Consider the following 24627-nt stretch of genomic DNA (forward strand, 5'->3'; position numbering starts at 1 on the left):
TTGCCCAAGCATCGCGGCCCTAGGGGGCATGTCGTGGCCCGCGTCCTTTAGCAGAGAGAGCTCTGCTCTCTGATCTGCAGGCGCGCCGAGGCCCTAAGGGGCATGCCGCTGCCCAAAATGGAAAGAAAAGGGAAAATAGGGGAAATGAAAGTTTTAGGCTCGAGATGGATTCTACTACCCGATTTAGTATAATTTGAGGTCCCGAAGGCTAGTTTGTTATTCCAAAGGCTTTTAATTAATTTAGATCATGATGGATATTTATTGATACGTTGTGACTAGGTCTTACTGCTCAGGCTCAAGATTAGGAGTCGTGCTCGGGATCGCTTTGGGTTGTCAGCTCGGGACACCAGGTAAGAGAATTGTTTGTACCTGTAGAGGTATGTGATGTATAGTGTTGTCTGTATTATTTATAGTTATTATGCCATACATGTAATTATGACTGATCGACAAGAGCCAGGATCGTCAAGAGCCGGAAGCGGTAAGAGTCGAAAGCGACAAGGGGCTGGGAGTGGCGTTAAGCATGTTGAATGCTGGTCATTAGGGCAAGATCCTCGAGGGTGCTGTACACACTTGTTTGGCTGGGACCACAGATTTGGTGCCTAGTAACTCACCCCGATCAGAGAAGGTTGCTGTAGTGGTATTGAACTATCGTGATATTATGTTGACGTGTTATTGTGTTGTCGTGTTAATGTGTTGTCGTGTTGTTATACTGTTGTGTTATTGTATTACTGTACTATTAGGCTCCATTGTGCTATTGAGCTATTCTATTGCGGTTATGTTGTGCATTGCAATGGAAACGTGTAATTACCTGCTATCTGTGAATAAGTATGTATTTGTTGAAGTATATTATTATATGCTGTGCTTGAAGTTCTCTTGCTGGGCCTTGGCTCACGGGTGCTCTGTGGTGTAGGTAAGAGCGAGGAAAAAGGGTCGACAACCATGAGTTGGAGGGCGTGGAGCGGTGTGTACATCTTTGAACCACCTGGCTGCCATAACTGGGGTTGTTTTAAGGAACACATGGTGCATGTTCGCTTTTGTCGCCTAGGTCGACTGTTCCAACTCTTTCTATTGTAAATTTATTTTAAAACAGTATTTTGGGATCCCACTGTAAGTTTTTTATGAATTTTAATGAATGACCACCCCTTTTATACTTAATTTTCATTAATCAAGTCTTCATTTTAAATTAACCATAGTCTAAGTACTTCTTCTCCTTTCTGCCTGATTCCTAAACCTCCTAAGGCCCCTAGAAGACTAAGGTAGTCCAAGGCCAAAGAAATGACCTTAATGCCCCTTATCTAAGAGTTCGCACTTCAAAGCCCTCAAGGGTAAAACGGTCATTAGCCGCATTTCCTGCTAATCCTCAAATTGCACTATAAATGTCTGATTAATCCTGACATACCCAATTAATCACCAAATAACTACATGTTACTCGATAAATCCCGAATACTCACTAGTTTTCCCAAAATACCCCCAGGCTCACCCCGAGTCGGGTATTTAACCCCATTGTGACTATTCCGCTAATCCGCTCACTAGGATCGCATCAGACCACACATATCAAATGTATCCCCATAACACTAGGGTCTCACTCATAACACATACATAATACAAATATACCCTCAATCGAAAATTACAAATATGCCACAATTTACAAAAACGGACTCACATGCATATTTAATACACATAGACATGCATAATTATTTACATTACCATATAAATAATTTATATCGCATAGTCACACATATATTCAATTAATTCCATTTATAAATTCGATTACGCCCTCCTAGCACAGTTTTCATGGCACTTGACCTTAATAACAAATTTGGGATGTTACAGGGACGTTACAGCGACGCTGGACTTTTAAGTCGCTGCGCTATTGTATTCGTATTTTGAGCCGCAACGCAATCACTTTAGGGTCACGGTGTTGACCGAGGCAGAGACGGATGAGTTTTCCAGTTTCGAAGTAGGGCCACGATGTTTCTTTCTTGAGTCGTGACACACGATTCTGTGATCATAAAGAAAGGGCATTTTTAGCAATGACAAAAGTGTTATTTTACATATAACACGTAGGGCAATTATGTAAGGCATCATTATGTCGATTTTTAGAGGAAGGAACCTTAGAGACTCAAAGAAACTCTATAGAGGCTAAGGATTAAAGATTCAAGCATCTTTCATTGTTTTTCTTTTCTTCTTCTCTTAATTTTTGCAATAGTGATGTTTAGATATGATTTTATGAATTCTTTTGTATTTAGCATGAAATAATTTTATTTTTAGGGTGTTAATGGATTCTTCTTGAAAATTTATGATTATCTAATGCAATTTTTATGAATTTTCTGTCAATATTGTGAATTGTTTGACTTGTGTTTAATGCTTATGATTAATTGGTCTCCTATTTCATGATCTATATGGTTTTAACCTAAAATATGAAAAGTGAGGGTCAATTATGCTTTAGTTGAATAATTGTAGATTTGTATTGGACGAGAGTACCTGTATGATTTGTGTAGATTAGGGATTATATGTTTAATGCCTGCAATATGTTTAATTTACCACGGAGATGTAGGAAGTTTGCTTAATGTAGAGAGTTATATGTCCTAATAAGAGTATAATTTGCAATTGTAATCCGTTATCACGATCGAGATAGGAATTATAGAAATTGTGTTAGAGAAGTGTAGGGTGGAGAGTTGATGAAATTAATAACCCTATATTTAATCCATTGAATTAGAATTTGTATTGTTTGAGTTCTTTTCTGTTCTTGAAATCTATTTCATTTAATATATTTAGTAATTTCTGCACTTTGATTTTTGTTAAACCAATTAGAAATAAGGATTAATTATTGGTAATTAGCAGACAATCCCTGTGGGTTCGACACTTTACTTAACTATATTAATTTGCTCGATTGAGTATACTTGCGTATTGAAAATCCACAACAATAATCTACAATAATCAATTTCTATAAAAGTGCAGCCTATTCTAACACAAAACTAACTATTGCAGTCCATTTTGCAGAAAAACAAGGGTAGAGTTTCTCCTAACTTACAAATGAGGTTAAAACAAACAATGATAAGACTTTTTCTCCTATGCCAATAGAAGGACTCCAAAGTCTAAACTATCCATTATATAACAGACTACCACTAGCCTTATCTACAAATTTTTCTAACATGTTGTGTCTTTCAAATATGCCCAGATTATCTTCATTTCAAAAACAATGAATTACCATTTCTATTCTGTATCTCTACTTCAACATTAAAAAAAATTAAAAGCGTCAACAACCAATCAACCAACAAACAAACCAACTAGAGAACATTGTCATGAAATCCAAACAACACACTTATCAAAACACATCACCCTACACTACAAAGTCTGTAGAATGAAAAATAAAACAAAACCCACAATAAATTTATCCGCAGAAAATGTTCTACAATCAAAATAATCGGAAATAATAGAAACAAAAAAACAATTTCAATGGCATAGATCTAAAATTAAAAATAACAGAAAATCATACCTTAATAACAACAAATCTTCCTCTAAGAACTTATTTTTGTTGTCACACTAATTTTACACGGATCTAAAATTGAAAAATGAAAGAGAGGGAGAAACATATCTTAGAGACATGAGAGAGGGAGAGAGAGAGAGAGATGGTGAGTAATAGATCACAGAGACAAGAGTATGAAATGATAATCTTACTTGAAGAAATCATATTAGAAAGTGGAAGCTAAAAAGTTTGATGAAGAAATTATCATTATTGGGCTCTCTGCTTGAGGAAGACAGACGAGAAAACAAAATGAAAATCTTTTTTTTTTTTTTTAAAAGCATCAAAATTTAATTAAATTTGATTTTAAATTAAAAAAAAATTGAATTACCAAATGTGTTTTCTAACCATATATTTTTTTTATTTTTAATTAAAAATAAAAACCACTTTTTTAAGGGTTATCGAACAGCCCATGGTTTTGTCAAAAGAATTATGATCATATTAGTATCAGGTTATAGGTGACTAATTAATACTTATTAAATATTTTTAGTCAACTACTACATTAATAACAACCATTTAATAACAATCCAACAACTAAAATGTAACTATCTTTGAGTACATATTGAGGTAACCGTTAAGCACTCATCCAATACAAAATATATTATATTAAAGATATCATTTATTATTATATTGTATATATTACTGTAATTATTGAATATTATAATAATTATACAAGTTTTATAAAAAAGAATTATATATTTTTGTAAAATATATATCTGTGTTATTCGTGAATTTTCTCGAAATTTTGATCAATATAAAAAATATCCCTGAAATTTACATAAAATTATAGCATCAATATTCCTATTGACACCTATGTTTTTATTATTGTATATTAGATAAACATACATCACTATAAAAGACCATAACCAATTGTATTCTTTAAAACATAAAAAGCATTCTCATGTTTATATAAGGACATTGACAACATAATTTTAATTTCAATTCATTGGACTTTATTATTAGTTAATATAATTACAATATGCATTTTAAACTATTATATTCTTTTGGGGTATGTTTGGTATACTGTCTCGTATTATATTGTATTGTATGGTATCATATTAGATTAGATAATATTATATAGCATATTTCTATTTAAATTTTTTTGTCATTGATATCTTAGTCATCACAACCCTAACGTCTAAGTTAATTGATGACACAATTGGTGACGGCTTTAATCCTTAATCAAGCAAATTAAATGATAATTCTAATCATGTGGTAATATTGTATTAAGAAGAAATTAAGAGTAAGTGAGGATAAGACGAAGAAAATGAATGAGCTTAGATGCACTTCGCAATAAATAAATTTTGAATTTAAATTATAGTTATGTTATTTGCATCACCGCTTGTCTATATTAGATTAGACAACTTTTTTTTGTTGGGTGATATTTAAAAAAATGTTACATGTGTAATACAAATAATTATTTTTAGGACAAATAGCCTTTTTTTCCCCAAAGTGTGACGCTTGCTGACTCTTGTCCCCCAAATTTTTTTTGTTGGCAAATATGCTCCTGAACAATGAAAATCGTTGAAAATGCATCATTCTTTTACATTTTGTCCAAAATTGTAATCTGATGATGTGACAAAGAAAAAAATTATTAATTTAAAAAAAATTGAAATGCTTTTTAATTAAAAAATTAAATTAAATTAATAAAAATATATAAAATAAAACAATAGACAAATAACTTTTTTCCCCAACTATATAACACTTGTAGACTTATGCCCCAAAATATTTCTGTTTAGATGAAATACCCTCAAACTATGAAAACCATTGAAAAATACACTTTTTGTCTAGTTCCGTCAAAAATTCTAATAGTTTAATGACATGGCTGGAGCTGAGTTAAGAAGCGGACATATATTGTACATTAATTAGTCCATCTCACTCATTGTGTTTTAAAAAAATTGTTTTAATTGATTTTATAATAGAAAAAAACCTGTTAAATTATAAAAATCAATCAAAATAATTAAAAAGTTAAATTTAAATAAACTAAAAAAATTACAAATTAAATTTAACAAAATCAATGCTTATAATTTATTAAAACTTAAATAAACATTTAATTAAAAAAATCATATTTAAATGAAAACACTTTTTTTTCTTTCCCTGTTATTAGCACTCAAACCAATTTAGCAAAAATCTCATATGGGTCTTGATGAGGATGAACACCAACAAAAATTTAAACAATATATTTAAAAAAAAAATAATAGATTCATATTGATCCACTTAAGTAGATTTAATAGGTTTAAAAATGAATCAAACACTACTGTTCAAATACATTCAGATCTATGGTTAAATTAACATATATTATGTTTATATTTTTTATTACAATTTGAATGTTCTCATGTTCTTCAACTCACACCGACCATGTTACAAACCAAATACCAGATTTACAGACTAGATTAAAATAAATATTTAGACAAATCGCATAATACCAAGTTTAGAATCATATTCTGAAAATTTTGAACAAACCAAATTTTAAATCATATTTTGATAAATTTCACGCACATATTTTTTTTTTAACCTAGAAACTGCATATACAATTCTACCAAACCTAGTTATACATAAATACTTGAATAAACGCAATATGATAAAAATAATATTTATATCTACTAAATTAAAGATACATAAATATTATAATTATAAATAATACAATATAAATAGAAATTATAATTAATCTAGATAATAATTTTAATGAACAATAATAACAACAAAATAAAAATCGAGGCATGTGTAGCACACACACTACAAGAAAAAACAGTATTCATAACACTTAAAACTGCAAACCGGGAGTATTGATAACGCTTCTGAAAATGCTAACGTAGCCCCTGTTATTAAAAGTCCTGTCTTTTCTATAACAGTATTCGAATGTTATGTTCGATGCTATCTTAAACTATTAAATAACACATTTTTAGTTGCTATAATATTCAAATAATAACATTTAGTTAGAGTATTTGATTATAAATTTGGAGTTTAATCTTATACTTTATGCATAACACTTTTCCATTGTTACATTTGATTATTTTGATAGCATTTTTAGTTTGTTATATTATTTAAATCATAACAATTTGTTATGCTTATAATATATTTCTAAATCATAACATATTAAAAGTCTAGTAATAAAATTTTGTTACTTTAGTGTGGATAATATATTTTAAATTTTATTTTGATAAGTATACTTATAAGGTTTTTTTTTAATTAAAAGATTTTCATTATTGTATTTTGATAAAAAAAAATCAAAATTAATCATAAAATGTAATTCTCAATAGATTGATAAACCACAAGTATTACATTAAACAATAACTAATTCAAACCATGAATATGTCTACTTCATGAGATCTTAGTTCTAACTTAAATTTGAAAGCATAACATAATAAAGTTTTATAATCTTGAATATTTTTTACTTTAAAAATGAAAAACAGAAACATTACAAGATACACAAAAGTAAATCATGCATGAAACTTGCTCCATCCTTCAATTCATCATCCAACCAAGTACTTGCTGCTAAAGTTGTTTGTTGCCATCTGAAGCTCTCTAAATTGAAATCTCCTCAGGTTTCCAAGGCAAACCTCCTCATGATGTTGCTCTGAAATTTTTAAACAAAAATATGTACAGTATAAACCATAACAAAGCAGCTTTGCAAGATATGAAACATATATGAAATATTCATGTTCATTAGTGTAAAACTAAACCCAAATTCTCTTCTGAACTAGTCAGTAATGAGGTCAAAATTAGTAAAGAATGTGAAAATCGCTTAAGGAGTTCAAATGGCTAAATCGCTTAAGGAGTTCAAATGGCTAAGAGCTTAAGGAGCTATTTTAATTCTTAACAGTCCTTACATTTTCATGGCCAATATGGCATAGGAGTTCAATATCTTCCCCAATTTAGTTGAAGCAACTGCTCATCATATATTATGTGAATGGTTTTCCTCACTAACTGTAATTAAGAAACATGTAACAACAAGGAAGAGTACCCTATTATTGTATCTCAATATGCTGAGGTAACTGAAGCAAAAAGACCAAATAATACAGATTAGAGAAATGGTATCAAACCAGAGAATAGGTAAAGTTAAACATATATACATAAATACACAAACATAAAATACACACATAAAATAAAAGCTAGATTCCCTGTCTTTTATTTCTGTTTTGGTCTGTTTTGATGGAGTTTTCCTTCTTTACTTGTATTTTTCTTAAGTAATAATACAGGTAGATTTGTTTCAAAAAAATAAATAAATTATGTTGCACCAATTTGTAAACAATATATTATGGAGATCATCTGAAACTCAATAAAAAAAAAGGTATATGACATAGTATTTTTTTAGCGACTAACCATTTCAATGTCAGAAAAATCTGGGCTGCCCAGTGTTAGGCTCCTGAAATTCTCCTCACACCAATGCTCCACATACATCACAGAAGTGAAGTAGGAGCCAAGAATCTATACACACAATATTCAACACCGTCCTTATCACATCTTGATCCTTCAGGAAATCAACGCTTAAGCGTGCCTGTCCTATAATTTCAGCCCATTTCTGCATTACAAAGTAATAGCACAAGGAATTCAGTATATAGCATATGTGATCTATTTTGTATCTAACAAAAACATAAATGGAGATGACCAAGAGAAGTAAATAAAATTTAAATGACCTGATTAGGCAGCTCCATCAATCTCTGTAAAAACTCATCCCTCTTCTGAGGATCAGATTCTGCATAAATCATATGACCAACCTGAAACAAACCACCTTTACTTAGTTGCAAATATAACTTAACCCAGAGAAAAATATTGACAACTATGAACAGCCGGAATTCAAATAAAAAATGTGAGTTTCTCAAAGTAATTGTTACCTGAACAATTACAAATTTCCGTTTGCACTTCTGAACAATCTTCAAGAATGTGTCACAGGCCATATCCTGAAACACATGAACACAAAGCTTTAGCAACACTTATGTAGACAAACCATTCAATTTAAAAGACAAAATTTCTTAGTAACTTTTAAGCCTTAAACCTAACCAAGAAAAGAACAAATACCTGAACACCAGGATGTGTCTCATGCATGAACTCAAACAATTTGTTCACAACAGTTTTTAGGAACTTCCAGTGAGCTCTTAGAAACCTCGGGTACTGTCCAACAACATACCTGCAGAAAGAGAGGAGGATTATGTACAAGATTTCAAAAAAGTACTGGTTGTATACCTCCAACCAAGTTTCTCATAGTTCTCAAAGTTACTCAATTAAAATCAAGTGGCTAAAATTCATGGTTTCTACAAATGACCAAAGAGTCTGGATGGAATGAGGTGTTATGGCCTGGCAGGCTATATCTATATGCATTCCACCTCAACTCAAGATAGATAATCAATCATTCAATCATGAATACTTACATAATGTTACTTGCGATGACAGCTTTGTTATCCTTCCCTTTCGTGAGTTCGCATAAATTCAGCAAGTCACGAATGACCATAACCAAAAATCTGTTCTCCTGCCTAAGCAAACCAACATAAAAAATATGAAGGGCATACATTGACATCCAGAACATGAATATTTCCCAAGAAACAGGTATAAGATTTAAATAAATAAATAAATAAACTCTCATATTTTCCCAAATGAGAGGGGCATGTAAAAGTGATCTCTGGGTTCTACATCAAGATCCCTAACACTACATGACAGATGCATGGACATGTGCCCTCACAAACTCATAACGATATGTGGTGTAAATAACATTTACAAGGAAATAAAGTACAAGCTTACACTGACCATGTGACTATCTTAGATCATAATAAACATTTTTTTGTAGTCAAAACAGAAATGCCAAGTAAACTATTATCACAAATAGAAAATGAGTAGAAATAACATTTATATGGAAAGTTAAAAATGTACCTGTTCTTCCATCATCGAACCAGATATAGACCCTATTGCCCAACATAATGTGTTTAAGTTGTTCCAATTCCAATCCTCGCCACTTAATTTTTTGCTTAGCTTCTTTAGCATCTGCATCATACAAGAAGAATAGACATCATACGATAGAATTTATAATGAAAATAATATATAACACAATCAAATGACACATTTTCTCTGCAAGTGTCTGACAAGATAGAAACAAGGTGTTCCATTATAATTATACATGCAGAAAATAATTTCAATTGAATGGCCAATAAAAGAAATTCCCCACTCATATTTTTCCTCAAACTATTCACTATCACCAACTCCCAAGCTGCAGCCACATGACTTGAAAGAAATTTCCACTCAAAATAGGTCGCATCATAACAGAAATATTATTAGACATAAATATAAATAAAAACTATAGCTAACACAAGCTTGTACTAACTTTGGTACAAATAGAAAACATGAAAAATATTTCAATATATTTACTACTTTATTTTCCATAAACCCATACCAGCTTTTCCGTGTCCTCGTGATCAAGATGTGACAAATATATCAAAGTCTCCCTCATGATCTGCAACAATAATAGACCATAGCAATTTGGTTAAGGAAAGTTGCCATAATAAATAAGAGTTCAAGCAATTTTATACCTTCATTCCCTTTATTACATCCTCAAGAGTAATAACCTGTAACAGAGACAAAAAAATAAGTCTGGATTAATAAAAAAAATGTTTTCCAACTGTTAATGAGAACACAAAACAGGAGCACCACCAACACGAAACATAGACCATCAAAAATCAATATCATATTCAAATTTCATGCTAAGATCAAAGTAGCCCCTCACTTCAAACAGAGATACAACTCACCAAACAAAGTAGAAAAAACCAATTTGTCAAAATGAGAAAGTTGAAGGTGGGGAAGGGAACACAAAACTAGAAAGAAATGTATTTAATTTTTTGATTTTATAGAACTTCTTGCAATAAAATAATCTCGTGGCCTTGAAATGTATAAAGAAACAGAAAATCAAACTAGACCCAAATTTTAATATGTTTTACATGATTTAGGATTTGCTTTTCTATGATGTAACTAGCTAGCAAGAAAAATTATAGTAGTTTACTACTACTACTACTACTAATTTCAAGTAAATTTAAAAAGTTTGTATTATCACAGAGAAAACTAATCCAAAATTCAATTTAGATCCTTTACCAAATAGGTGGTGGATTTCTTGATGGCATCCTAGCTAAAATACCCACCGATCAAGTAATTTAAGAAATGGGATTTCTTGATGGCATCCAATCAAACAACCTAATAGCTTTATCAACTTCTCCATGTTTAGAAAACCCATAATTATAGAAATCTAAAATATAACATCTAACTTAGAACTTTCATCAAAAAGTTTTCTTGCTTCACTCAGAAACACACAAAAACCAAAATCATTAGCACATACTACAAATATGCAATCTGAATTCCAAAGTAAAAATCTTAGTCAAATGAAACTCATAAAATAGTTGGGAAACAACCAAACTAGTCTTAAAATCAACTACGGTGGCAAAAAATCATTTTGATGCTATGCAAAGCCAACATCTTTGAGCTAGATGATAGCTAATAAGTAGAAAATTAATTTTCATCTACTTTACAGTTTCAATCAAATCTCATCAGTCTCTCAGTGTTTTTCTTACACAGAAACTGAGATAAAAATTATCTAGATGTGATTAAAAATAAGAAAAGGATTCCTTAAAAAAAAAAAAACTTACCATGCCTTTCATTAAGATCACTAATAGTTGTCTTTTTGTCTAATTCTGATCAAGAGTCCAGTATTACAGTATATCTATAGACAATGAAGCTCAAGGAGGAGGTTTAAGCTCAGTATTACAGTATATCTATATTCGCTCAACTCTATAGACAGATGTAACTCATAAAAGTATATCTCAGAAACAGTATTACATGTATATACCTGAGCGAATATAGAGTTGACTTCAGAAATTTATTAAAAAAAAATCTTAATAAATGAAGACCTGATGCCGTGAGATATTGAGGTGTTGTGCCTACTACTTGCTGCCATCTGGCTTTTGTGAAGCTTTGAGGTGTCCTTCCGAATTGATGCCATGACTATTGAGGTGAGCTGCCTTGAAGACCTGGTGTCGTGAGGTTATGTGCCTTGCGTGAAAGATAAGATTTGTAGTGCATGAAAGATGAGAATGCCTCTTGCTTTTTGTCTTTCATAAACCGAAAATCTTGGATTCTTGGAATATTTCTGTACACAACAAAAATAGCACAGAAATTTTTTAAAACAAAATTTTACTTAGAATAGTATTCAAAATATGAAAACTAACAACGGCTTCGAGTACTTGAACTAATTAAGGAAACGTTTCCATTGGTAGTCTTGAAAACAAAATCAAAACCAGACAAGAATAGAACAGAACAGAACATTGAGAAGAAAAAATAATACATAAAAAGATCTAATAACCACCCTTGAGATCGTTGACAACATCATAAGGAATGGGGGTGACAGTTTCCATCTGAGCTCCTTCGACCATGAAACCTGGCTTAGGACCCTCTGGCTGCCTCTTGGTGCTGATGGCCTCACCCTTCAACTTGGCCTCGGCCTTGAGCTTATCATTCCTTAACTTTCTATTTCTGAACTCCTCAGTGCATCTAGAGGGTTGGACATGCTCCACACGAACATGAATCCTCTTCTTAATGATGCGGTTCCCAACCTGCTTGTTAACCTCCACGCCAATAGTGTGCTTGGTGATGTTCCAGACACGCCCAGTTCGACCATGGTAGAACTTGTGGGGCATACCCTTGTGAATGGCGCCGTCAAACTTTCAAATCCATAAATCAACACCAAAAAAAAATCAAAATTGACAGGCTTAGTTACCTTAGTTTACATATAAATCATACATCATATATCATAAATTAAAAAAAATGGGTTAAAGTTACCTTACTTCACATAATGGACAGACTCGGTTTCCCATCGCCCATGGAGGGAAGGCCTCTGGTTCGCGCTAGGGAGAAGAAAGGGTCAAAGCACTTTGGGGAGAATCTTCTTCGCCCCTTATTGCGTCTTTTCATCATCGTCCCAAAGTCCTTTCCTGGGACCCTTCATCATTGATCCTTAGCACCCACATCTGAAAGAGAATGAGAGAGAGAGGTCAGTGAACGATGGTTCCAAACCAGAGAGAGCGAAAGAGAGAGTCACTGTGAGTGGGATGACCGAGAGATTGAGAGAAGGCAAGAGATTGGAGTGTGTGTGGCTATTTTTAGAGGGAGAGAAAAAGAGATAGGGGAACACGGTTAGGGTTGATTTGTGAAGAAGAAGATACAAGAGAGAGAGAGATACTTTAGGGCTAATAGAATATTAGAGGGGGAGATGGAAAAGCTAGTGGTGGGATGTAAAATTTTATTGTACCAAGAGCGCGCCTAATTTTTCTATTTAACCATAGCATTTTTTGAAAATTGTGATTTTTAGGTGTTATATTAGGCTAAAATTCTTGTAGTGTACCATGCCAAACATTAGAAGACTCAAGAAAATAAGTAGAAGAATTATTAACTTTATGGAAATTTGGTTTAACAACCATTACATTGAGTTCAAACAACCCTTCAGTTACATAACCCCTTCCCACATACATTCCACTTTTGGTCATAACAACTTTTTCTGACTCAAATACAATACAGAATCCGTGTTTGTTCAGCAGTGAACCAGACACTAGGTTTTTACGGATCTCTGGTACATACAACACATTGTTCAGAGTCAGCTCCTTTCCAGAAGTCATTTTTAGGATCACACTTCCTTGACCCACAATTTGAGATGTGGCAGAGTTTCCCATGAAAAGCTTCTCGCCATTATCTACCTGTTCAAACTCTTGTTTGAGCATACATGCCGAGTGGCACCATTATCAATCCACCACTCCATTGGGTTGGAATTGACTAGGTTTATCTCAGAAACCATGACTGATATATTTATTAGATCAACATCCTTGGAGATGTTATCCACCATATTCGCCTCATTATTTTGTTTCTTCTTTGGCAGTCTACAATCCGTGGACTTGTGACCTAACCTGTTGCAGTTAAAGCACTTGCCAAGAAATTTGAATGACTTTTTGGAGATTCCTCCTTTTGGCCCAAACTTGAACACTTTATCATTGGGTTTGTTGTTCTTATTTCCCTTCAAATTTTGACCTTGTTCCACCAAATTGGCTTTAGCTACATCTTGTTTAGAAATTTTTTTGTCAAAAATCTTGTTGTCATCTTCAATACGAAGTCCAACAATCAATTCTTCAATGCTCACTTGTTTTCGTTTGTGCTTCACGTAGCTCTTGAACTCCCTACAAGCTGGGGTAGCTTTTCAATCAATGTAGCTACTTGGAAAGTCTCACTTAGGATCATACCCTCAGAGTGAATCTCATGCAAGATAATTTGGAATTCCTGAGCTTGATTACTCACATATTTGGAATCTACCATTTTATAATCTAGGAATCGTCCAACAACAAATTTATTTGCACTAGCATCCTAAGATGTATATTTTCAGTTTAACTACTCCCACAATTCTCTAGTTGTTTTCTTTGTATCAAAGACTCCATACAAAGAGTTTTCCAAACCATTGAAAATGTAGTTTCGACAGAGAAAATCATCATTTATCCAGTCTTAATTACATGAATATCTTTTTCATCTTCTTTGAGATTTCGTTCATCATCAGTAACGAATCTCGCAAGATTTATCGTAGTCAGATAGAACAACCTTTTTTTTGCCACCTTTTAAAATTCCGTCTATTGAATTTTTCAAGTATTTCCCCAGCTCTCAGAGGATGGTTTGTACGAACAACAGCAGAACCCCATTGGGTATGAGCTTGAACTGTCAAGGCTGGTGACTCAGTTGTAACCTCAATATTCTCGCCATTTTGGTTTGCTTCAGTTGTCATTTTGTCTGAAATCACAAAACTAATAGTGTTATTTTCCTAACAACTGAAAATTATACGAGTTCGCTTAGATCAAACTTAAAGAAAATTCTCAAGTTAGCCTGGAAGGGTAAAATACCCAACCATTCGTGGTCTAGCCTCTCATAGAATATTTATCCAGCCCCAAATACAAATACCTCTACTAGATAATTTCCGAAGAATACTAGGAGGGTCTAGCCCCTGCCTCAGTAGTCTAGTTTCTTTGAAAATATTCATTTTCCTGAATTTTTCTAGTGAGATTTAAGTTCAAACGAACTTTTTGCAATAACAATATTTTTCAATATATAGATATAGAAATATCACTAATAGATATATTAAACATTATAATAATATAAAATATATTTAAGATTCAAATATTATATTTAAACAAGAATTTGTTTTAAGATTGTGGGAAAAATATAATGTAATTAGATATAATACTTAAATAAACGCAATATGATAAAAATAATATTTATATCTACTAAATTAAAGATACATAAATATTATAATTATAAATAACACAATATAAATAACTATCATATAAATAGCAATTATAATTAATCTAAACAATAATTATAATGAACAATAATAACAACAAAATAAAAATTGAGGCATGTGTAGCACACAGTTTCCTTAAAACAGATTCGTTGCCTCCAAGAGGTTTCAATGTCTGTCTCCCAGGATACAACGGAGAACGACAAGTAACTCAATTACTTCGCCGAACAAAATATGCCTGAACTCTACCACACTAAGAATATAAAACTTTTAACTAAAACCATAAACTAAATATAATTAATATAATTATATACCTTAAGCAGGGATTTTTTCTATATTAAACTACAAGGACATGAATCCTTTATATAGGTCAAGAAAGTAAAATAAAACCACTCAAAAAAATGTGGACTAATCCCATTTGTTTTTCAATTCAAATAAAAACTTCTAACAAATTCTACCAAACCCAGTTATACAAAACTGCATACACAATTCTACCAAACCCAGTTATACAAATCATGCACATACCCAGCCAAATTTTCTCTGACCACGATGCTAGAAGATAAGCTCAATCCAGATCTCTGACTCTTGCCCCAGTGCCAGAAAATATACCAAACTTCAAAATAATACCCTAAATGTGTTAGAGAAACATATCTTAAGTTTTACACCTCTTAAATGTGTATATATGTTTCTCTAATGTGTAGATCTCGAAAAAAAAATCCCAAATTCAAAAAATAAATTACCTCAAACCGACATCCTAATGAAAAATTATGCACCTTGTGAGAATTACATCGAGCAGTATCGAGCCTTATCGAGTAGGGCATTGAGCACCATTAAGCCAAATTGATTTGTTTTTTTTCATAAAAATCACGTTTTTATGGCCCCATTGAGCTCGACATTAAGCAGCATCGAGCTTAATCGATGTTTTGCAAATTTTATGTTTAAAATCTGAAAAAATCGTAAAAAAACTAAAGAATAATGCCCAAATCTATTTGAAATGCATAAATTAGTGTCTTAAGTAATACTTTTCATGTTCTTTTATACTTACCTTACTTATGGATTTTTTCTTCAAAAAATCTTAAAATTTAGTGTGTTAATGGGTAGCTTTGCATGGGTGGTGTGGGGTGAGTGTTGGGTCGCAGCAATGTCATTAGGCTAGATGAAGGGAAGGAGAGGTTGAGCTTTGGTGGATTTGGGGGGTGGGTTTGGCCATAGGTTTTGGAGAAAGAGAGAGTTAGAGTACTTCGGAAAGAGAAAGAGTGAGTGAAAGAGATGGATAGTTTTTTTATGGGGGAAATTTTGTTACTCAAAACAAATATAAGTATTTTTTGATGATGCACATAAGGATTAATTTTTTTTAATTATGCCTCTCTATAATGCATATTAGCTTAACTTTCCCTTTTCCAATATATTTTTAATTTATAATACGTGTGTATATATTTATATGTAACTTATATATGAAGAGCTTCAAGTGGTTAAAGGAAATTTATAATAATGATTTTATGGGTGGTAGTGATTTTTCAGTTTAATCAATTTTTTTTAATTTCTTGTAATTTGATTGGCTTCAGGAAGCAATGAAGGTTGATCAAGTTTTTCCAAGTGCTCAATCACTCTGTTGATACTTGGCCAACCCATAGGCTCCTAATGATAGCACACAACCCAAGCTTTAGTACCACTTCCATTTTCTCTGCCACTTCAATACGTATTAATGTTTATATATAAATATAAATATAAATATATATAGGACAATTTTTTTATAGGGGCTTCACTTTAAGCCCTACCGGTAGGACTCTAAGTGTTTCTCGACCCGTGAACAGTTTTTGGCGCGACTTTTTTTTATGATCGTGTATATATATTGTAGCTATTTAGAGCATCTTGCAAATTTTCAGAAAATTCCGAATAGTTTATAGTACCGAAAACTAGGTTCAAACATGTTGTTTTCCACCCGCATAAAAAAAATTAGTCACGCGTGCAACAACATGATAGTGCACGCATGACTAATTTTTTTTATGCGGGTGAAAAACAACATGTTTGAACCTAGTTTTCGGTATTGTAAACTATTCGGAATTTTCTGAAAATTTGCAGGATGCTCTAAATAGCTACAATATACACGGTCAAAAAAGAAGTCGCGCCAAAAACTCTTCACTAGTTGAGAAACACTGAGAGCCCTACCGGTAGGGCTTAAAGTGAAGCCTCTATAGAAGAATTGTCCTATATATATATAGTAAACGATTATAATGGTATACACTTTTATTTTGTGCGCTATCATGATATATCGTATTTTTTTTACATATGTGGACCCCAACTTTTTACATGATAGTGTTCATTATAGTCATAGCTGATAATTTTGCAAAATAGACAAATGAGATTTGAGAGAGAATAAAAAAGGAGGCTAGGTTTTCATTATGTTGAAAGAGATGAAAATAAGAGTACAAGAGCAACAAAATATATAGCCAAAATAATGAGAGGCTAAAAGACTAAACTACCCTTACATATTAATAAAACTTATATTATTAACATCCCCCCTCAAACTCACGATGCATTTGCGGGAAGCATCGAGAGTTTGCTAACTAAGAAACGAAAACGAGAAATAGTATGAGCCTTAGTAAACAAGTCGGCAATCTGCATAGCGGAAGTGAAAATGGTAAGGTGATGGTCCCATTCTAATAGTGGTGACGAGTAAGATGACAATCTATCTCAATATGTTTCGTGCGCTCATGAAAAACGGAGTTGCGAGTAATCTGAATAGCACTAACATTGTCACAATGCATCGGAGTGGGATCTGAGAGAATAACACCCATATCAGCAAGTAACCAACACAACCAAACAATTTCAGCAGTAGTGGAGGCCATGGCACGGTATTCTGCTTCTGTAGATGATTGAGAGACAACAGTCTGATTTTACTCTTCCAAGAAATAAGTGAATCTCCCAAAAATATACAAAAACCAGTGGTAGATTTGCGATCGTACAATCACCACCCCAATTTGCATCTGAGTAGGCACGTAACTCTAAAGTAGACGTAGATGGAAAAAGAAGACTCTGAAATTGAGTTCCCCAAAGATATCGAAGAATATGAAGCACAGCTGCCCAATGAATGGTAGTGGGAGATGCAACAAACTGACTGACAATGTGAACTGCATAAGCGATGTCTGGCCTGGTGATAGTAAGGTACACTAAGCAACCAACCAAAGTACGATATAGAGAGGGATCTGACAAGGCAACACCCTCAGATGAAGAATACATGGCATTAAGCTCAAGAGGGGTATCAACAGTGCGAGCATCAGAGAGATGAGCCTGATCAAGAATATCAACAATGTACTTAGATTGAGAAAGAAGATAGCCACGAGGAGAGTAAGCTACCTCTATCCCTAAAAAGTATCGTAGGGAACCCAAATCTTTCATCTCAAATTCACGAGTCAAGTACATTTTCAACTCCATTATCCCATTCGCATCATGACCGGTGATAATCATATCATCAACATATAAAGAGAGTAAAGTGCGGCCAAAAGAAGTACACCTAACAAAGAGAGTTGAATCATGTGCACTGGGGTGGAAGCCGAGAGAAGTAATCACGATGGAGAATTTTTCAAACCAGGCTCGGGGAGCTTGTTTAAGCCCATAAAGAGCCTTCTTCAATCTGCAAACTTCTCCTGAATTATGAGGAACACCTGGTGGAGGAACCATGTAAACTTCTTCTTGAAGAGTCCCGTTCAAGAAGGCGTTTTTAACGTCCATTTGAGAAATGGACCACTATCGAGCAGACGCAACAGCAATGAGAGTACGAATAGTGGAATGTTTGGAAACTGGAGCGAAAGTTTCCTCATAATCCATCCCATACTCTTGAGCAAAGCCTTTAGCAACCAAACGAGCTTTGTACCGCTCTACTGACCCATCAGACTTAGTCTTGATCTTGTAAACCCAACAGGAACCAATAGGACCTTTCCCCACAAGAAGAGGGACAATATCCCAAGTACCTGTCTTGTACAACGCAGAGAGTTCTTCAGCCATTGCCTGCTGCCAAAGAGGGTCAAGAATAGCCTCTTTATAGGAAGAGGGCTCAGAGAGTTGGTGAATAGAAGTCAAAAAACAAGAGAAAGAATCAGAATAAGTGGAGTAGAAAAAATCAGGTAACTGTGTGGACTTACGAATTCTTTGAGGGCAGCGAGGAGGAGGAGTAGGATCCACAATCTCATAAGCATCTTGGGAAGTAACAGGGATAGAAGGGACTTCGACAGGCTGAGAACCGACATCTGCAGAGTTAAGAGTATCAACAGTACAAGAATCAAATCGATCAATACGAGTGAGATCAGATTTGTGTAGATTGGGGGTGTCCGATGGAATAGAGTAGAAACGTATATGCTCAAGAAACACAACATGATGAGAAACATAGAGTTTTTGACTAACAGGATCATAGCATTGATATCCTTTTTTACCTTAACCATAACCAAGAAATACACAAAGAGTGGAACGAGAAGTAAGCTTACTACATTCAACATGAGGACGGAGAACAAAACATATGGAACCAAAGACTCTCAATGAAGAATAATCAGGAGCGTAACCATAAAGTTTTTCAAAGGGAGACAGACCTGAAGTGACAGATGACGGAATTCTATTGATTGAATGAACTGCAGGCAGAATGGCTTCCCCCCAGAACTCACTAGGAACATAAGCAGACAATAAGAGAGAACGAGAAGTTTCAACAATGTGTTTGTGTTTGCTTTCAGCAACCCCATTTTGCTCTGGTGTCTCGATACAAGAGGTTTGATGTAAGATACCATCTAAAGCAAGCAATTCAGAGAAACAATTGGAGGTATATTCACCACCCAGATCACATCGAAAACATTTGATAACAGCATTATGTTGAGTTTTAACAAAAGCACGAAACATATGATAAATTGCGAGGAAATCATAATGATGTTTCATAAGATAGACCCAACAAAAACGAGTATAATCATCAATAAAAGAGACATAGTAACGTGATCAACCTTTTGTTAGAATGGGTGATGGCTCCCACACATCAGAGTGAATCAAATCAAAAGGTGCACGAGAAACAGAAACACTCTTATAAAAAGGTAAAGTAGAAAATTTTGCCAATTTGCAACCACAACAATCTGAAATATCATGGGTTTGTAACTTTCTTAATGCTCCTGTGGAAGCTAAGTACTTTAAATGTGAACCAGATACATGTACAAGACGAGAATTCCATAAATAAAAACTAGATGAAGACGAACTTAAATGAAATGAAGACAAATCGACACTAGAAGCTGCAACATCAGGAACTCTCAGCTCATCTAAAATGTAAATCCCCCCTGCCTACGACCTGTCCCAATCAGCTTCTTGGAATGAGGATCCTGCACATAACAACAAGAATTAGAGAAAACAACTAAGAAACCAGAGTAACATAATTGACCAACAGAGACAAGATTCAAAGTAAGATTTGGAATATGATATACATCAGAGAATGACATTTTTGGAGTGCAAATCGAGCCAATCCCTGCTAATGGCATGGGAGTGCCATCAGCGGTCATGACAGATACAGAGGGTGCTGATTTAATGGATAAGAAGGAATTGGAATTAGGCGACATATGATGTGAAGCTCCAGAATCAAGGACCCATATAGAGGAAGATATACTTGGTGTACTACTAGAAGGCAAACCTATGTGTGAGGAGGCTGACATGGCGTGTGGCTGCGAGGCAATGAACTTTTGAAACTGCTCAGTGAGTGTAGCAATAGAATTACTAGGAGTGCTTCCAGAATCTGTAGGTGGAACAATAGCTGCCATCTTCGAAGACATAGAGTGAAGAGGTCGATTAGGTTGGTTGCCAGATTGCCAGTGAGGAGACTGATTCAGTGATTGCGCCCTGTTCAATAGTTTGGGACATTGAGCCTTCCAGTGTCCCTTTTGCTTGCAAAAACTGCATTCGTCGTAGCCAACCTTGGCTTGAGTCTTGTGTTGATTGTTGGAGGCTGGCCGATGAGGAACTGCAAATACAGAGGGATTCGAAGAAGGAAGAATCCCTTTTTCCGCCCCACTTTATCAACGCGAGACTTCAAGCGAATCTCTTCTGCTAACAACTCATTAACCACCGAATCAACTGAAGGAAGAGGACTGCGATGCAAGATTGTTCCACGAAGACCTTCAAACTCATCTCGAAAAGCCATCAAAAACTGAACCAGATGTTGTGCGTCTCTTTGAGCAACGTAAGGGGAAAATGCCCGTAACTCCGCTGATTCAGTCAATGCAAGCTGATCCCACATATTAGACATAGCAGAATAAAATTCCTGAACCTTCATGCTATTCTGTTGAAGGGTCCGAATGTCAATTTCCAACTGATACTACTTTGCGAAATTAGACTGTGTATACAACCTTTCCAAGTGCTCCCAAACTTCCTTCGCCGTCTCATATTTTTCCAATTGGATACCGATTGATTGTTGAACTGAGTTGTTGATCCAAGTGATGATTTTCGAATTGTTGGCATCCCAAAGATCCAACTGTTCTGCAAAGCTCTCATCCTTATCGTCCTTCGGTTTCGTGGAAGTTCCAGAAACATAACCCCACATACGTTTCCCTTTTAGAAAAAATTTCATAACATAATGCAAATACGAATAATTCTGCCCATTCAATTGCACATTGATGGACTGAAGTGAATCATCTTTTGCGCTAGCCATGACGAACAATCGAAATCCAAATAGACAGAACAAAGTGCGAAATCCCCAAGATTGGTGTGAAAACCTCAAAATCAAAGCCAAAGACAGAGTTCGATCACCGAGATTGTAATCCTAATGCAACCAAATCGAGGGTACTCAAGAACCTGGCTCTGATACCATGATAATTTTGCAAAATAGACAAAAGAGATTTGAGAGAAAATAAAAAAGGAGGCTAGATTTTCATTATGTCGAAAGAGATGAAAATAAGAGTACAAGAGCAACAAAATATATATCCAAAATAATGAGAGGCTAAAGACTAAACTACCCTTACATATTAATAAAACTTATATTATTAACAATAGCGAACCTCCTACAAATTTTCAGTAAAATTTAAATAATTTAGGGTGTTAAAAATAGAATCTAAAATAATATTTGCATACATGACGATACTGAAAGTTTAAAAGCCTATTTTGGCATCCTAAACTATTTAGAATTTTAAAAATTTTGCAGAAGGCCCATTGTGAGACTCCAATGAACACCATCGTGTAAAAAATTAGAATCATAATTTATACTAGTGTCTAAAAATGTATGATTCACTGTGATAGTGCATGAAAAATATACACCATTATAATCATGCCCTATATATATCTATATATATTGGATCCCATTTTTTTTATCATCATTAGATGCGAATTGAACAAAAGAGATTTTGTTTCACTTTTCCTTGAGACCAGATTATTAAATTTATTTTTTTATCCTTTGTTATAGAGTTACTTGAAAGACACATGTAAAAATGACAAAATATTTGACGGGATATGAATAAGGACTAACTGATGCAAGTAAATAAGTAGTTTAGGGATTTTAATGCCAAAAATTTTAAATCAGGGACTTAAGTGCCAAAGTTCAGGAAGCTTGAAGATTTTTATTACAAAATATATTTATCATCTTTAAATTAAACTCATAAAATGGAGTAATAATTAATATATAACCATAAGTGAAGTGGAAGAACATAATAAATAGTATAAAAGTATTAATAAAATAAAATGTCTCCAAATTTTACATTTCATTTTTGTTTGGTATGAGGAGTTTAAAATAATCTCATTAACTGATATATTAAAGAAGAGAATATGATTTTCTCTTGTTAACTGGTTTTTTCGTCAGCTTACACGGAGTGATAAATGAGGAGTTGTTTTGTGTGTAAAATCCTAAATGCAATAATAAATGTAAGAGACACATGTTTATAGTGGTTCAGCCGTAAAAAGATGACATACGGGCACTTTAGTCAGTTGTATTTATGATGAACTTTGAATCAACAAGAACAATTACATTGAGTTTTGATTTTATTCTTGATGTATTACAACAACGGAGAGTGAAAGCTCTCTTGAAGATGAATATTTGCTTATGTAGGAATTGTGCCCGAAAAGCAATTGTAGTAGACAATGGTTTTAATGAAATAAATAAATGAATTGAATTATTATATATATGTAGCTTATGTACTATATTATTGCTAATAATATTAAGTAAATATCAGAAAATTCTCAAGTTCATCTGTGTGGTCTCAATCTCATATTGGTATGAAAAGATCGAGATTGAGATAATGAACTTAAATAGTTCGCAGTAAAATAAAGTTATGGAATCTTTAGATTAATTACTCCTAGTGCGGTCCACTACTATTATGAATACATGTGACCTAGATCCAGGTTACTAGTATAGTAGGACACTTTAGTGGATGTACTTTGCATGCTGAGAGTATGTAGAAGTAGACCAGATGTGATTTAATAATACTTGTTTAAATACCATTTCGTAGTATTATAAAACACATCAACTGATGATCATATACAAACTGATCTTAATCCTGAAGTTACTATGAACTCCTATATATATTACTTGTTCATTTGATTCATGCGTTACGGTTTGTCAGAATTATCAGGCTAAGAGCAATTGTTTTGGGGACTCAATGATGTATATGGTTGGGGACATAGTTTAACAGAATTGGAATATATACCTTCTTATAGATTGAATGATGATTCCCTATTGGGTTGGCTTTTGGAACTGAAAAAGTTATTGACGTCAAATTCATAATCATATTATGAATTAACATTCACTAATAAAGTCAATAGTACACTAGGAATGAAGATATAATTAAAAGGGTAAAACAGTAATTTTATTCCCATTTAATTATGAATCATTAAGAGAGAATTAATTTGTATGTAATGATTATATCAATGGACACTTTATGGTTACAATAAAGTACTCAGTAAATATATGTCTTTAATTCTCAAGAGTTCAGTTTTATATTTATAGTGGAATAATCATGAGATAAATAAATATGATTATTGAATCAAAAAGTTTTGGTTAATAATCTTTTATTTATTGGAACTTAGAATTATTGGTCTATAGGTCCCCGGGGCGGCTCTATCAACACTAATCAAGGTAAAAGTTGATACAAGGGTTAAACTATGAATGAGTTATTTGAGAGAATATTTATTCTTTGGGATAAATGTTCAATTATGTGATATTTGAAGTTGCACAATTTATTATTGCATTTGTGCAATTTCGAAATTGTGTAGAAATAAAAGAAATTAGTTTTAATCAATTATTTTATTTAAGTGTGAATAAATAAATATGGATAGTCAAAATTGATTTTGAATATTATATTCATTTAATTAATAATAAGATGATGATGGAAATTCAAATTTTGAATTTTGAATTTTGAATTTTGAATTTTGAATTTTGAAATTTAAGTTGTTATATTTTTCCTTCAAAAGATGCTTCCTTATTTGAATATCTAATTATTAATTAATTAAAATAAAAACACATGAAAAATCAAAATCCCATTTTTTAGGGATAGGCTACACACGCAGGGCTTGGACTGCTCTGTGTGTGTGGCACATCTGATGTTATCAGATATTTGTTTTTCATTTTTATTTTTTAATTAATTAATTAAATATTTTAAAAGAGGTTTTGAAATGGAAGGTTAGATTTTTGTATATTATCATTATTATTATAAAAGGTGATTGATTTTTCTTCATTATTATTATTATTATGGTAATAATATCTATATATTCTATTTAATAAAAAACAGAAACAACAAGTCTTGACAAGTTTTATACAGAGAAAAAAAAATCTATCATCTTTTTCACAAAAGAAAAACCT

At 33.1% G+C, this 24627-nt stretch overlaps 2 protein-coding genes and 2 long non-coding RNA genes across 4 annotated transcripts; all 4 read right to left on the reverse strand.

The window, feature by feature from the left end:
• Positions 1 to 1611: 1611 nt before the first annotated feature.
• On the reverse strand, positions 1612 to 3741 carry LOC133828987 (uncharacterized). The gene is made up of 2 exons (XR_009891433.1): positions 3500 to 3741; positions 1612 to 2002 (listed from the first exon to the last, which is right to left on the reverse strand). It is a non-coding gene; the product is annotated as an uncharacterized LOC133828987 (long non-coding RNA).
• Positions 3742 to 6768: 3027 nt separating this feature from the next.
• Positions 6769 to 8226, reverse strand: LOC133828988 (uncharacterized). The gene is made up of 3 exons (XR_009891434.1): positions 8164 to 8226; positions 7850 to 8048; positions 6769 to 7103 (listed from the first exon to the last, which is right to left on the reverse strand). It is a non-coding gene; the product is annotated as an uncharacterized LOC133828988 (long non-coding RNA).
• Positions 8227 to 8231: 5 nt separating this feature from the next.
• Positions 8232 to 9988, reverse strand: LOC133832225 (protein EXPORTIN 1A-like). The gene is made up of 6 exons (XM_062262595.1): positions 9909 to 9988; positions 9392 to 9502; positions 8896 to 8993; positions 8546 to 8654; positions 8315 to 8427; positions 8232 to 8244 (listed from the first exon to the last, which is right to left on the reverse strand). Exons 1-6 carry the CDS (start codon positions 9963 to 9965, stop codon positions 8232 to 8234), a joined length of 501 nt encoding a protein of 166 aa, XP_062118579.1. The 5' UTR covers positions 9966 to 9988.
• Positions 9989 to 11853: 1865 nt separating this feature from the next.
• Positions 11854 to 13170, reverse strand: LOC133832226 (large ribosomal subunit protein eL21x/eL21w-like). Its single transcript, XM_062262596.1, has 2 exons — positions 12979 to 13170; positions 11854 to 12219 (listed from the first exon to the last, which is right to left on the reverse strand). The coding sequence occupies exons 1-2, from the start codon at positions 13168 to 13170 to the stop codon at positions 11854 to 11856; spliced, it is 558 nt and encodes a 185-aa protein (XP_062118580.1).
• Between the last annotated feature and the right edge of the window lie 11457 nt (positions 13171 to 24627).

This window comes from Humulus lupulus, chromosome 4 (assembly GCF_963169125.1).
Source record: "Humulus lupulus chromosome 4, drHumLupu1.1, whole genome shotgun sequence".
NCBI lineage: Eukaryota > Viridiplantae > Streptophyta > Magnoliopsida > Rosales > Cannabaceae > Humulus > Humulus lupulus.